The following is a 15,602-nucleotide window of genomic DNA, read 5'->3' on the forward strand; positions in this document are numbered from 1 at the left end:
CATTCACTGAGCTATTCCTTTGGTGGGTCCTTTTAATCTAAAATCTTGTCTCCTCCAATTTTGGGGAAAAAATTTCTTAATTATTTCCTGGAAATTTTCTTCCTCGCTATTATAGTTTTCTTTCTAGAATGCCTAAACTAATTAATCCTTGAAGAGTATTATTAATTCACACTTTCCATCATCTTGATTTGATTATCTATTTCAAATATGTCCTCAACTCTGTCTTCCAACATTTACTTTTTTTTTTTTTTCTTTTTTTTTTTTCTTTTTTGCGGTACGCGGGCCTCTCACTGTTGTGGCCTCTCCCGTTGCGGAGCACAGGCTCCGGACGCGCAGGCCCAGCGGCCACGGCTCACGGACGCAGCCGCTCCGCGGCATGTGGGATCCTCCCGGACCAGGGCACGAACCCGTGTCCCCTGCATCGGCAGGCGGACTCTCAACCACTGCGCCACCAGGGAAGCCCCAACATTTACTTTTGTTTAGTTCAGTTACTCCGTTTTGTAATGTCCAAGAGGTCTTTTTTACTTCGCTTGTTTTCAGTAGCATTTCGTTCTTACTTACAGATGCAGTCTCTAACCTAGCTCTAAGGTACTAGCTCTTCACGTAAGTTTTCCTCTCTTTGCACTCATGCACTTTCCTCCAGACGCAGCTTTCCTGCTGTCAGCCGTCCGCCTCCGTCTGGCCACCCCGTCTGAGCTATGACTCCGGCTGCCCTGTTTTGCCTGAGCCCCGCCTGCTCACACACTTACCCTGCCCGGTGGCGACAGCAGGCACCCCTCCGTTGTTCTCTTTCTCACTTCCAGAAACGTGTCGGAAGCGGTCACCCACTCAATACTTATTCTCGTTTTACTTGTCTTTGTGGACTTATACCTTTGTCATTCCTTTCCTACTTGAGTGGGGTTTTAGGATGTGGGAGAAATAAATAATATGTACATAGTCTGCTAAAACTGGTGAGATTTTATTCTTTAACAAGTTCTTCCTCAATTCTTAAAAATAATTATACTTGTGGACAAATATATACATATATATATATATATCTCATACTATATTAATTACCCAGCCAAGCTTAAATATCATTTAAATAGATCCATTACAAAAAAATTTATTATTATTCAATTTTGTACATCTCCATTATACACATACGTAAGAGTCTAAGTCGACCATGGAAATTAACAGATGTTTCAATCACAACAACAACAATTTTAAAAGAAAGGAAGAAGAACTGGGAAAGCAAGCAACTGCTAGCTTACCTTGGAGAGCCATGCAGATTTGTGCCAGAGCTGGCAGTGGAGGTGAGGTTCTGCTCTATGCGCTGGTAGTTCCTTATCTGAGTAGGGACGGGAATGGGGGTGGCTGCGCTGTGAGGGGACACAGTGGGCTGACACTGCCTGCAGACATCATTCATTGAAAAAGGAAAGAAATACAAGTGAGACCGCTTTCCTTTCATCTGACGCATTGGTGGTATTTAGAGGAAATTCTATAAGAAGCCAAATGATCACTTCTGAATGTGAATAAGAAATGATCATCTTGAAAATATACATAAAGCCAAAAAAACCACACTTGTCCTTTACAGAAGTCTACTGGTCTGCACATGCACACTGAGGAGGAAGGCTTGTAAGAAGAAGGGGACAGAGAGGCCCCTCTGCAACAACAGGAAGGGCCACAGGCCGCAAAACGCAGCTTCATCCGCTCACACTCTGCTCTTCACTCCTCATGCAAGAGGAAAAATACTTCTAGGAAAATATGCTGGGTACAAGAACAGGAAGTTCAAGAGTAGAGATGACTGGAATGTTTACAAAGTTATGAGTGCAGTAAGCGTTCCCAAGGAACTTGGACTTTGATGAAGACTGAAAATACACTGTGTGACTCTCCCTGCACATAACCCATCTGAGGTCCACATTTTGTAGTGTAGCTGGTTTCTTTCCTTGCTTTTCATAAATTCAGAAACAGCATGTCCTTAGATGACTTTCTATTCAATTTACAACATACCTTAAAACATCAGGGACAGTACTGGGCCTTAAGAAAGATGAGTTATTTCCTTCTTTTGCCCTTCTGTAATTCTAAAAAAGCCACAATCTCTCCCATTTTTGCCCAATTACAACCTTACAGAGATAAAGAGATTATATATTTAGTTACCTAAACAAACAATATGATTATCTTCTAAAGTGTCACTTTAGAACTTTTGGAACCATTACTTCATATTTAAATAAAAAGAAAATCTAGGGACTTCCTGGGTGGTCCAGCGGTTAAGACTCTGCGCTCCCAATGCAGGGGGCCTGGGCTGGATCCCTGGTCAGGGAACTAGATCCCCCATGTCTCAACTAAGACCCAGCACAGCATGCATGCATGAATGAATAAACAAATAAATATTTAAAAAAGAAAGAATCTAAGAGACAAAAGTACCCCCAAATTATAAATCTAGATATTAATGGGTACACTAAATAAAGATGTAATCTGGGCCATCAGTAACATAAAGGTGGGGGCAGTATACTCTTATACTCTATACGAGTAGAGTTTTTATATGTGATTGAAGTTATCAGTTTCAAATAGATTGTTATAACTTTAAATTATTTTATATAATCTCAATGGTAACCTCAAAGAATATACCTACAGAATATACACAATAGGAAATGAGAAGAGAATCAAAGCATATCAGTACTGAAAAAAAAAACAAGATACAAAGGTAGTAAGAGAGGAAATGAGGGACAAAAGAGCCACAAGACATACAGAAAAGTAACAAAATGGCAGTAATAAATCTTTCCCTATTAGGCTGGAAGTGAAAGGATGGAAAGAGATATTCCATGCAAATGGTACCCAAAGGAGAGCAGGGGTGGCTACATTAACATCAGACAAAATAGACTTTCAGTCAGATGCTGTTATAAGAAACAAAAAAAGGACATTATATAATGATAAAAGGGTCAATTACCCAGGAAGACATACGAATTATACATCTTCATGCACCAAACATCAGTACTACCACATATATGAGGCACATACATAACAGACTTGAAGGGAGAAAAGACAATTCTACAAAAATAATCGCAGGCTGAACCCACGCCCTCAATCATGGATAGAACAACCAGATGGAAGACCAATAAAGAAACAACCGCCTGAACAGCGCCACAGACAACAGGACCTAACAGACGCTGAACACTCCCCCCACTGACAGAACACATTTTTCTCTGATGCACTGGAAGCGTTCTCCAGGACGTACCCCATGTAGGCCACAAAACATACCTTAACAAATTTAAATCATACAAAGTATCTTTTCCAATCAACCACAAAGGATAGAAACTAGAAATCAACAGCAGAAGGAAAACTAGAAAATCCACAAATACATGGAAACTAAGCAACACAACTCTTAAACAACCTATGGGTCAAAGAAGAAATCTCAGAAAAAATCAGCAAATAACCTGAGAAAAAGAAAAATGAAAACACAATGTACCAAAACTTATGGGATACAGTCAGAGTAGTGCTAAGAGGAAGTCTGTATCTCACATTCGAAAAGGTCTCAAATCAACAACCTAACTCTATCCCTCAAGGAACTAGAAAAAGAAGACAACTAAACTCAAAGTTAGCAGAAGGAAGGAAATAACAGGTAGATGGGAGAACATACACAGATTATGCATCTTGATTTATTCAGAACTCTTTTTCTAAGATTCTGGTTGTCTTCCACTTGAGGGAAGGAAATAATAAAGATTAGAGGAGAGGTAAAGAAAACTGAGAAAATGGAAAAACAATAGAAAAAAATCAAGGAAACTAAGAGTTGGTTTATTTTTTTAAAATAAAATCAATGAAATTGACAGACCCTTAGCAAGATTAACTAAGGGTAAAAAAGACTCAAAATCAGAGGAAAGAAGGGACATAACTAGTGCCACAGAAATAAAAAGGATTTTAAGAGAATACTATGAACAACTGCTTACCAACAAACTGATAACCTAGAAGATACAGAAAAAATCCTACAAATACACAAACTACCAAGACTAGATCATGAAGAAAGAAAATGTAAACAGACCCATTACTAGTAATGAGACTGAATCAGTAACTGAAAACCTCCCAACAAAGAAAAGTCTAGGACCAGATGGCTTCACTGGTGAATTCTATCAAACAGTTAAAGACTTAACACAAACACCCAAACTCTCCCAAAAATTTGAAGAGGAAGGAACACTCCCCAACTCATTCTATGAGTTCAGCATTACCCTAGTACCAAAGCCAGACACAGACACTACAAGAAAACTAGAGAATATCCCTGATGAAATTTGATGTGAAAATCCTCAACAAAATACTAGCAAACCAAATTCAACAGCACCCTAAAAGGATCAAACACCATGACCAAATGGGATTTACAGTATACCACCATTAACAGAACAAGGACAAAAATCACATGATCATCGCAATTGATGCAGAAAGAGCATTTGTCAAAATCCAGCACCCTTTCATGATAAAACCACTAAATAAAATAGGAACAGAAGGGAATTACCTCAATATAATAAAGGTCATATATGAAAAGCCCACAGCTAACAGCATACTCAATGGTGAAAGACAGAAAGCCTTTCTTCTACGATCAGTAATGAGACAAGAATGGCCACTCCCAACACTTCTATTCAACGTAGAATTCTCAGCCAGAGCAGTTAGGCAAGAAAAAGAAATTAAAGACTTTCAAACTGGAAAGGAAGAAGTAAAATTATCTCTGTTCACAGATAACATGACCTTAAATGTAGAAAACTCTAAAGATTTCACATGTAAAAAAAACCCAAAACATATTAGAGCTAGCAAACTCAGAAAAGGTGCAGGATACAAAATCAACACCCACAAATCAGCTGTATTTCCATTTACTAAAAATGAACAATCCCCAAAGGAAATTAAGAAAACAATCTCACCGACAACAGTATCAAAAAGAATAAAATACTGAGAAGTAAGTCTAACCAAGGAGATGAAAGACTTGTATGCTGAAAACTACAAAACACTGCTAAAAGAAATTAAAGAAGACATCTCATTTCCATAGATTGGATGACTTAGTATTTAAGATGTCAATTGTACTACCCAAAGTGTTTTATATGGATCAGTGCAATCCCTATCAAAATCCCAATGGCGGGGAGGGGGAAGGGTAAGCTGTGACAAAGTGAGAGGGTGGCATGGACATATATACACTACCAAATGTAAAATAGATAGCTAGTGGGAAGCAGCCACATAGCACAGGGAGATCAGGTCGGTGGTTTGTGACCACCTAGAGGAGTGGGATGGGGAGGGTGGGAGGGAAGGAGACGCAAGAGGGAAGAGATATGGGAACATATGTATATGTATAACTGATTCACTTTGTTATAAAGCAGAAACTAACACACCATTGTAAAGCAATTATACTCCAATAAAGATGTTAAAAAAAAAATCCCAATGGCAATTTTTGCATAAATAGAAAAATAAAAAAAATCTATCCTAGAATTCATATGGAATCTGCAAGGACCATGAATAGTCACAATAATCTTGGAAAAGAAGAATAAAATTAGAGGTCTCATACTTCTTCTTTTTATTTATTTATTCATTTTTTTGCTGCGCCACACGGCTTGTGGGATCTTAGTTCCCCAACTGGGGACTGAACCCAGGCCCACAGCAGTGAAAGCACTGAGTCCTAACCATTGGACCGCCAGGGAATTCCCAGAGGTCTCATACTTTTTTATTTAAAAACATATTTCAGGACTTCTCTGGTGGCGCGGTTGTTAAGAATCCACCTGTCAATGCAGGGGACACAGGTTCGAGCCCTGGTCTGGGAAGATCCCACATGCTGCAGAGCAACTAAGCTCGCGCACCACAACTACGGAGCCTGCACTCGAGAGCTCATGCTCCACAACAAGAGAGGCTACCACAATGAGAAGCCCATGCACCGCAACGAAGAGTAGCCCCTGCTCGCCACAACTAGAGGAAGCCCGCGTGCAAGCAAGGAAGACCCAACACAGCCAAAAATAAATAAATTTTTTAAAAAACATATTACAAAGCTACAGTAATCAAAACAGTGTGGCACTGGCATAAAGACAGATCTACAGACCAGTAGAGCAGAACAGAGAGCCCAGAAACAAACACTTGCATACATGGACAAATGATTTATGACAAGGGTGCCACCACCACTCAATGGAGAAAGGACAGTCTCTTCAGCAAATGGTGCTGGGAAAACAAGACATCCACAGGCAAAAAATGAAACTGGACCCTTATCTTATGCCGTATACAAAAATCAACTAAAAATAGATTAAAGATCTAAATATAACAATATAATATATAACCATATAAAAGTATATGGAGGGACTTCCCTGGTGGCACAGTGGTTAAGAATCCGCCTGCAAATGCAGGGTACATGGGTTCCAGCCCTTGTCTGGGAAGACCCCACATGCCGCGGAGCAACTAAGCCCGTGCGCCACAACTACTGAGCCTGTGTTCCAGAGCCCGCAAGCCGCAACTACTAAGCCCGCGTGCCACGACTACTGAAGCCTTTGTGCCTAGAACCCGTGCTCTGGAACAAGAGAAGCCACCACAATGAGAAGCCCCCACTCGACACAACTAAAGAAAGCCGGTGTGCAGCAATGAAGACCCAACACAGCCCAAAATAAATACATAAATAAATAAATGTATATTAAAAAAAATAAGTATACGGAGATCTGTTCCACAACATTGTGGATATACTTAATGTTATTATTGAACTCAAACTGAAAAATGGTTAAGATGGCAGATTTTATGTTTTTTAACACAATTTAAAAAGTTTTTAAAGAATAGATTGTGAAACAAAATAAATTTTACACCAAGAACACAGAGTTCTATAACTTTACTCACACACAAAAAAATATGAAAAAATGTTTAGTGAAACATATGCAAACATACCCTCCACACACCAAGAACTCATTAGAAGCACGTCTGCCAGCAGTGCCCATCAGCAGATCATCTAAAGGAAAAAGAGAAAAATACAGTCAGTTCTGCTATACCACCTGTTTAAAAAATGTATATATATTGTTCCAACATGACTATTAGGAAACAATCTGATCACAGTACGAATTTACCATTTGCTTATGTTGTGATTTTGCCCATGAGTAACAACAGGTGAGCACGGAACACTGCACCCAGCTGAATTCACAGGCTGCAAACATCAGGTCTTTTCAGGGTAAGTGTATTGCAGTGTATACATATTTCTTCACCTTTTACCATGTGCAAAACCTGTGCTGTTTTTATCATGTTCCTTTTCATGTGCCATGGACAAAGGTTTTGAGTGTTGTGCTCCTAATCCCGATTTGCCCATAAACTGTGTGGTTTTTATTGAACTACTTTGCAGGGTGTGGTGACTTTTAGGAACATGTGTGTCACGTTCTAGTACAGCTGCCTGTATCCGAAGCCTAATTCACTCTAATGCTGGAGCACCCACACTCCTGCGTGACACTCTCCTGTGTCTTGCACGGGTAGCTGAACAAGATGTCATGAAACTGGGGCCTCTTGGACACAGATGCCACAGGCCATCTTCATGCTCAGACATCACTCGTCTAAGGGAATAGAGCACAGCTCAGAACACAGGGGCCTGTCACCTCTACACCCACTAGATCATACTGCCCTGTGTGACCTTTACATGGCTGCAAAGGTATAATTCATATGTGTTGATGTGAAATAGCAGTGTTGACCAAATAATATAAATTTTTAAAAATAAAATAAACTATGGTAACCTCAAAATACTCAAAAAGGAAAAAAATAATCACAAATATCCTTTTGAATGGCCATACATGGAACTGAGAAATACATTTACTTTGGTCACTACTCTCATGAAGCTTACATTCTAGTAGTGAATGAAGGTAATAATACCAGGCAGTGATAAGATGTATAAAAGGAAAATGAATCAGGGTAAGGGGATAAAGAGAGGGGCAAGAAAGGAGTCGATTTTAAAGACAATAGTTTCCTACGGAGGAAACGGGGCAGAGGGGACAGGGTTGGAAGCTGGAGTTCACTAAGAGTTCACCTCTTCATTTTGTAGCTTTGAGTTTGGAATCATACATCATTATGAAACAAAATTAAGTCAAAAGAAAAGAACAAGCCCTAGAAATCAAAAATAAAATGAAGTGATGGAACCTAATCATATATCAACTTGGTAGCATAACCACCAGCGGGGAATGAATGCTTTCTTTCTTTTCTTTTTTTTTTTTTAAGTTCTTTATTGAGGATTTTTTGTTTTTGTTTTTGTTTGGGTTGGGTCTCCGTTGCTGTGCGTGGGCTTTCTCTAGTTGCTGCGAGCGGGGGCTACTCTTCGTTGCAGTGCACAGGCTTCTCATTGTGGTGGCTTCTCCTGTCGTGCAGCATGGGCTCTAGGTGCGTGGGCTTCAGTAGTTGTGGCGCACGGGCTTAGTTGCTCCGCGGCATGTGGGATCTTCCTTGACCAGGGATCGAACCAATGTCCCCTGCACTGGCAGGTGGGTTCTTAACCACTGCGCCACCAGGGAAGTCTGGGGAATGCTTTCAAGTGACTTTAAACTCAGTAATTTAATTAGGAGGGGTGCGGGAAACACCCAACTCCAGGCCCCTGTAGTCCTCCTGTTCCACCTGAGGCAAGAGGAAGAATCTGAAACACCTGTGAAGTTCACAGCCCAGAGGCACAGGCTCAACGCAAGGCAGAGCCCCAATCACAGGACTCGCCCACTCCTCACCACCACATCACTAAAGGCCTATTGACAGCAGGTCCTTTCACCCGGTACATCATGTGCACCTATCAAGAAAGAATTACAGAACTTCCCTGGTGGTGCAGTGGTTAAGAATCCGCCTGCCGGGCTTCCCTGGTGACGCAGTGGTTGAGAGTCCGCCTGCCGATGCAGGGGACACGGGTTCATGCCCCGGTCCGGGAAGATCCCACATGCCGCGGGGCGGCTGGGCCCGTGAGCCATGGCCGCTGAGCCTGCGCGTCCGGAGCCTGTGCTCCGCAATGGGAGAGGCCACAGCAGTGAGAGGCCCGCGTACCGCAAAAAAAAAAAAAAAAAAAAATCCGCCTGCCAATGCAGGGGACACGGGTTCGAGCCCTGGTCTGGGAAGATCCCACATGCCACAGAGCAACTAAGCCCGTATGCCACAACTACAGAGCCTGTGCTCTAGAGCTCACGAGCCACAACTACTGAGCCCAAGTGCTGCAACTACTGAAGACCCCACGCCTAGGGCCCGTGCTCTGCAACAAGAGAAGCCACCACAATGAGGAGCCTGCGCACTGCAACGAAGAGTAGCCCCCGGTCGCCGCAACCAGAGAAAAGCTCGCGTGCAGCAATGAAGACCCAACGCAACCAAAAATAAAAATAAATAAAATAAATTTATTTTTTAAAAAAGAATCTTATTTCTTTAAACAAAAAAAAAAGGAAAGAATTACAAGGCATATCAAAAGGCAAAAAAAAAAAACCGAACACACTTTTTTTTTTTTGGCGGTACGCGCGCCTCTCACTGTTGTGGCCCCTCCCGTCGCGGAGCACAGGCTCTGGACGCGCAGGCTCAGCGGCCATGGCTCACGGGCCCCGCCGCTCCGCAGCATGTGGGATCTTCCTGGACCGGGGCACAAACCTGTGTCCCCTGCATTGGCAGGCGGACTCTCAACCACTGCACCACCAGGGAAGCCCCCAGAAAAACACACTTTGAAGAGACAGAGAAAGCATCAGAACCAGACATGGTGGGGATGTTGGAATTATCAGACAGGGAATTTAAAACAAGTATGATTAATATGCTCAGGGCTCAAGTGGGGAAAGCAGACAGCATGCAAGAACAGATGGGCAAGGTAAGCAGAGATGGAAATCCTAAGATCCAAAAAGAAATGCTGGAGATAAACACTGTAACGTTAATGAAGAATGTCTTTGGTGTGCTTATTAGTAGACTGGACATGTTTGAGGACAGAATCTCTGAGCAAGAGTATTATTTCAAGAGAACCCTTGAAAACCCAAAAACAAAGAGAACAAAGACTTTTAAAAAAAGCACCCAAAAAACAAAACAGAATATCCACAGTCTGTGGGACAACTATAAAAGGTGTAACATGTACATAATGGTGATTCCAGAAGGAGAATTAAGAGGAGCAACAGAAGGAAATACTTGAAACAATGACTAAGAATTTCCCCAAATTAATGTCAGACACCAAGCTACAGATCCAGGAAGCTCAGAAAACACCCAGCAGGGTAAATGCCCCAAACAACTACATGTCAGCATGTCATTTTCAAATGACAGAATATCAAACATACAGAAAATACCCGGAAAGAAGCCAGAGGAAAGGAACACCATACCTACAGAGGAACAAAGATAAGAATTACATAGACTTCTCCTCAGAAACCATGCAAGCAGAAAGAGAGTGGAGGGAAATATTTAAGGTGTTGAGAGAAATAAACCGCCAACTTAGAATTCTGTACCCTGCAAAATTATCCTCCAAAATGAAGGAGAAATAAAGACTCTCAGACAAATAAAAATTGAGGGGATTTATTGCCAGTAGATCTGCCTTGCAAGAAGTTCTTTAGAGAGAAGGAAAATAATATGGATCAGAAAACTGAATCTACATAAAGAAAGGAAGAACACTGAAGAAGGAATAAGTGAAGGTAAAATAAAAACTTTTATTTTTATTATTATTTTTTAATTGGAGTAAAATTGCTTTACAATGTTGTTAAGTTTCTGCTGTACAATGAAATGAATCAGCTATATGTAGACATATATCCCCTCCCTCTTGGACCTCCCTCCCACCCCGCCACATCCCACCCATCTAGGTCATCACAGAGCACCGAGCTGATCTCCCTGTGCTATACAGCAGGTTCCCACTAGCTAGCTATTTTACACGATAGCGTATTTATGTCAAACCTAAGCTCCCAATTTGTCTTAGCTTCCCCTTCCCCACCGTGTCCACATGTCCATCCTCTATGTCTACGTCTCTATTCCTGCCCTGGAACTAGGTTCACATGTACCATTTTTCTAGATTCCACATAGATGCGTTAATATACGATATTTGTTTTTCTCTTTCTGGCTTAGTTCACTCTGTATGACAGACTCTAGGTCCATCCACATCTCTACAAATGACCCAATTTCATTCCTTTTTATGGCTGAGTAATACTGCACTGTATATACGTACCACATCTTCTTTATCCACTCACCTATCATTGGACATTTATGTTGTTTCCATGTCCTGGCTATTGTAAATAGTGCTACAATGAACACTGGGGTACATGTGTCCTTTTGAATTATGGTTTTCTCAGGGTACATACCCACTAGTGGGGTTGCTGGGTCATATGGTAGTTCTATTTTCAGTTTTTTAAGGAACCTCCATACTGTTCTCCATAGTGGCTGTATCAATTTACATTCCCACCAGCAGTGCAAAAGGGTTCCCTTTTCTCCACACCCTCTCCAGCATTTATTGTTTATAGATTTTTTGATGATGGCCATTCTGACTGGTGTGAGGTGATACCTCATTGTAGTTTTGATTTGCGTTTCTCTAATAATTAGTGATGGTGAGCATCTTTTCACGTGCCTCTTGGCCACCTGTATGCCTTCTTTGGTGAAATGTCTGTTTAGGTCTTCTGCCTGTATTTTAATTGGGTTGTTTGTTTTTTTGATATTGAGCTCCATGAGCTGTTTACAGGTAACAATTTGTTCAAAATAACAACAGCAACAATGTACTCAGTTATGTATGCTTCCCTATATATCTTATGTGTACATATACATACATACTTATGTAGCTTATATGTGTGAAATTAATGACAGCAGTGATACAAGGGATGGGAGGAAGGAATTAGGATTATTTTGTTATTGGTATTATAAGATACCCACACTATTTATGAATGGTATAGCATATCTGAAAGTGGGCTCGGATTAGTTACACATGTATATTGCAAATCTAGAGCAACCACTAAAAAAAATTAAAAAGAGGTATAATTGATATGCTAAGAATGGAAAGAAAATAGAACCATAATAAATGCTCAATTAAAACCACAAAAGGTAGAAAAAGAGTGGAAGACAAATACAAGAACAAAGATCAAGGACAACAACAGAAAACAGTAATGAATATGGTAGATACTAAGCCAGGTACAGCAATAATCACTTTTAACATCAGTGGTCTAAATGCACAATTAAAAGACAGAAATTTCAAAGAAGATACACAGATGGCCAACAGGCACATGAAAAGATGCTCAACATCGCTTATTATTAAAGAAACGCAAATCAAAACCGCAATGAGGTACACCACCTCACACCAGTCTGAACGGCTACCATCAAAAAGTCTACAAGTAATAAATGCTGGAGAGGGTGTGGAGAAAAGGGAACCCTCCTACCCTGTTGGTGGGAATGTAAATTGGTGCAGCCACTGTGGAGAACAGTATGGAGGTTCCTCAAAAAACTAAAAATAGGGATGCCATATGATCCAGCAATCCTACTCCTGGGGATATATCTGGAGAAAACGCTAATTCAAAACGATAACATGCACCCGTATGTTCATAGCAGCACTATTCACAATGGCCAAGACATGCAAACAACCTAAAGGTCCATCAACAGAGGAATGAATAAAGAAGATGTTGTACATACACACAATGGAAATTACTCATAAAAAAGAATGAAAAATGACATTTACAGCTTCATGGCTGGATCTAGAGATTATCATACTAAGTGAAGTAAGTCAGACAGAGAAAGACAAATACCATATATCACTTATATGTGGAATCTAAAAAAATGATACAAATGAACTTATGTACAAAACAGAAATAGACTCACAGACACAGAAAACAAACTTATGGTTAGCAAAGGGGATAAGGAGGGATAAATTAGGAGTTTGGGATTAACATATACACACTACTGGTATATAAAACAGATAACCAACAAGAACCTATACTGTATAGCACAGAGAACTATATTCAATATCTTGTAATAACCTATAACGGAAAATAATCTGAAAGAGAATACATATATGTATAACTGAATCACTTTGCTGTACACTTGAAAATAACACAACATTGTAAATTAACTATACTTCAATTTTTAAAAAAGTAGGAAAGGGGGAGGGGGAGCTGTACAGATGAGCCACGAGCCCCACCCACAATGCAGGAGCTGCAGTCCCCTTCAAAAAAAAAAAAAATCAGTGGCTTCCAGGGGTTAGGTGGGGAGAAATAAGTAAGTAGACCACAGAGGATTTTTAAGGCAGTGAAAATGCTCTGTATAATAACAATGGTGGAAACAAGTCATTATACATTTGTCCAAACCACAGAATGTACACCACCAAGAGTGACCTCTAAAGTAAACTGTGGACGTTAGGTGATTATGATGTGTCAATGTCGGTTCATCGTTGGTGACAAATGTACCACTCTGGTGACTGATGATGACAATGGGGGAAGCTATGAAATAAGGGGTACATAAGGGTATATGGGAAATCTCTGTACCTTTCTCTCAATTTTGTTGTATAACCTAAAACCGCCCTAAAGAATTAAATCTTAGCGAGCTCCCTGATGGACTATTGCTTAGGATTCCAAGCTTTCACTACCGTAGCCCAGGTTCAGTCCCTGGTTGGGGAAATGAGATCCCGCAAGCTGCGTGCTGTGACCAAAAAGGAAAAATTAAATCTTTTAAAAAACTATCTTGGGCTTCCCTGGTGGCGCAGTGGTTGGGAGTCCACCTGCCGATGCAGGGGACACGGGTTCGTGCCCCGGTCCGGGAGGATCCCACGTGCCGCGGAGTGGCTGAGCCCGTGACCCATGGCCGCTGAGCCTGCGCGTCCGGAGCCTGTGCTCCGCGGTGGGAGAGGCTACAGCAGTGAGAGGCCCACGTACCGCAAAACAAACAAACAAACAAAAACTACCTTATACATATGATATACTTCACAATAACAAATTTTTACTAATTACATGGCAGGGTGTGGTCAACCATAACAAATGCTGCGGACACATCAAAAAGATGAGGACTGAGAAATGACCCCTGGGATCTGGCAGCATAAAAAGACCTCAACAGGAGCAGTTTTGGAAAAAAAGAAATGTTTTTAAGACAACATTTATACAACTACAAAAAAACTACAAAAAAAAAAAGGTAACTTGAATAAAACAAAAGGTGTGAATGTCCTTTACATAGAAAAGTATAAACATGCATCAAAACACACTAAAGAAATCTAAGTGGAGGAACACACACACACACATTCTTGAGTAGGCAATTCTCTAGGTCCCTGAATAGGTCTTAGAGAATCAATACAATGCTGATCAAAATCCCCAGATGGTTTTTTGTAGGAGTTTCAAGTTGAAATTAAACTATATGGGGGAGGAAAGGGGGCTGAGAATAGCCTGGTGACTCCACAGAATTCTAGGAGGCTCCCCACCGTCACCTTCCACCCCATCTACGCACACACAAACAAATCCTTTATATACGCCCGATATGACAAGTCTGGAACTGCATATCAGTGTAGAAAGGACGGAATATTCAATAACTAATGCTAGGGTAATTGATAGAGCCCTTATTCCATCTACACAAATTAATTCCAGGTAAAGTTAAATATGAAAAAAAACGATGAAAATCTTTAGAAGGCACCATGATAACATTGGGGCAGCATGACAGAGGTGTTAGTGGCTACAACTTGCTTATACCAATATTTTATAGAGTTGAAGTTGTACATATCTAGAGCATCCACCTGGAAGAAATTCTGGCACAAGGACATCTGTTATAACACATTTTGAACAGTAAAAAGATAGAAATGTTCCAAGTCATAATCAGTGGGGAAATAAACTATGGTTTAGTTGTACTATAAATATCATATATTAAAATGAACTAGATACAAACCTAGATACAGATCTTGATACACAGCAAAAATATGAAAAAGCAAACTACAGAAAACAATATTCTATATAACATTTACTTGAAACTAAAATCATAAAAATACTGTATGTTCTTTATGGATACAGGGGCACATGAGAATTACAAATCGAGAGGAAGAATGTACCTCTGGCAAGAGAAAAATGATGCAAGTACTCTGGCTGTACCTACAGCACTTTATACCTTTAAAAAGACATCTAAAACAGGTATGTCAAAATGCTGACATAAATAAAATTAGCACGGTGGATGATTTGAGTATCTGCCGCGTTATTTTGTTTGAAATATTTCACAATTTAAAAAGTTTTAATTACCTTTTTAGTGAAATAAAACCACCATACAGGATGATTTTTAAAGGCAGCTGCCAGCTCTCAGCACACGGATCAGGGCCCGCCGCTTGCCTTATGTGCCGTGTGTGCTTCCCCTGCCCCAGCCAATCAGCCCCGAAGCATGTTTGGTCTAGGGCCACAGCCTTCACAACAGCCAGCGCAGGGGTGAATGTAAGCAGCTACTAAATACGTATTTGACAAACAACTAGAGACCTCTTGATACAAACGTCTCCAACTTTCTACATCTGCACACAGTCAACTGGGTACCATTCACTTGTTGAAAGTAATCAAATTTCCAAACCATGTTTCCCTCTTTTTTCATGGTTTTGTCTAACTTCTCTTTTTGTAGGTTTTCTGCTGCCCTTCACCGTTCCACAGAACCCTGGCTGTTTTCAGTCAGCTTGGATTCTGCTTCCTTTATACAAATTCTTCCTGTAAATTTATGAGGCTCATTCCTGAACTCAGGCCAGTAGCTCC

At 40.6% G+C, this 15,602-nt stretch overlaps 1 protein-coding gene across 6 annotated transcripts in view; it reads right to left on the reverse strand.

Moving 5' to 3' along the window:
* The window catches only part of ULK2 (unc-51 like autophagy activating kinase 2), a 66,488-nt gene that overhangs the window by 20,592 nt on the left and 30,294 nt on the right, over window positions 1-15,602 (reverse strand). For 5 of the 6 annotated variants that reach the window (XM_032616585.1, XM_032616586.1, XM_032616589.1 and 2 more), the window contains exons 14-15: window positions 6,865-6,925; window positions 1,251-1,388 (exon numbers count right to left, since the gene is read on the reverse strand). In XM_032616585.1, coding sequence (XP_032472476.1) covers window positions 1,251-1,388; window positions 6,865-6,925 — 199 coding nt within the window. The remainder of the gene's footprint in view (window positions 1-1,250; window positions 1,389-6,864; window positions 6,926-15,602) is intronic. The other variant, XM_032616587.1, reaches the window with a different exon arrangement.

Source organism: Phocoena sinus, chromosome 20 (genome assembly GCF_008692025.1).
Source record: "Phocoena sinus isolate mPhoSin1 chromosome 20, mPhoSin1.pri, whole genome shotgun sequence".
Taxonomy (NCBI): domain Eukaryota; kingdom Metazoa; phylum Chordata; class Mammalia; order Artiodactyla; family Phocoenidae; genus Phocoena; species Phocoena sinus.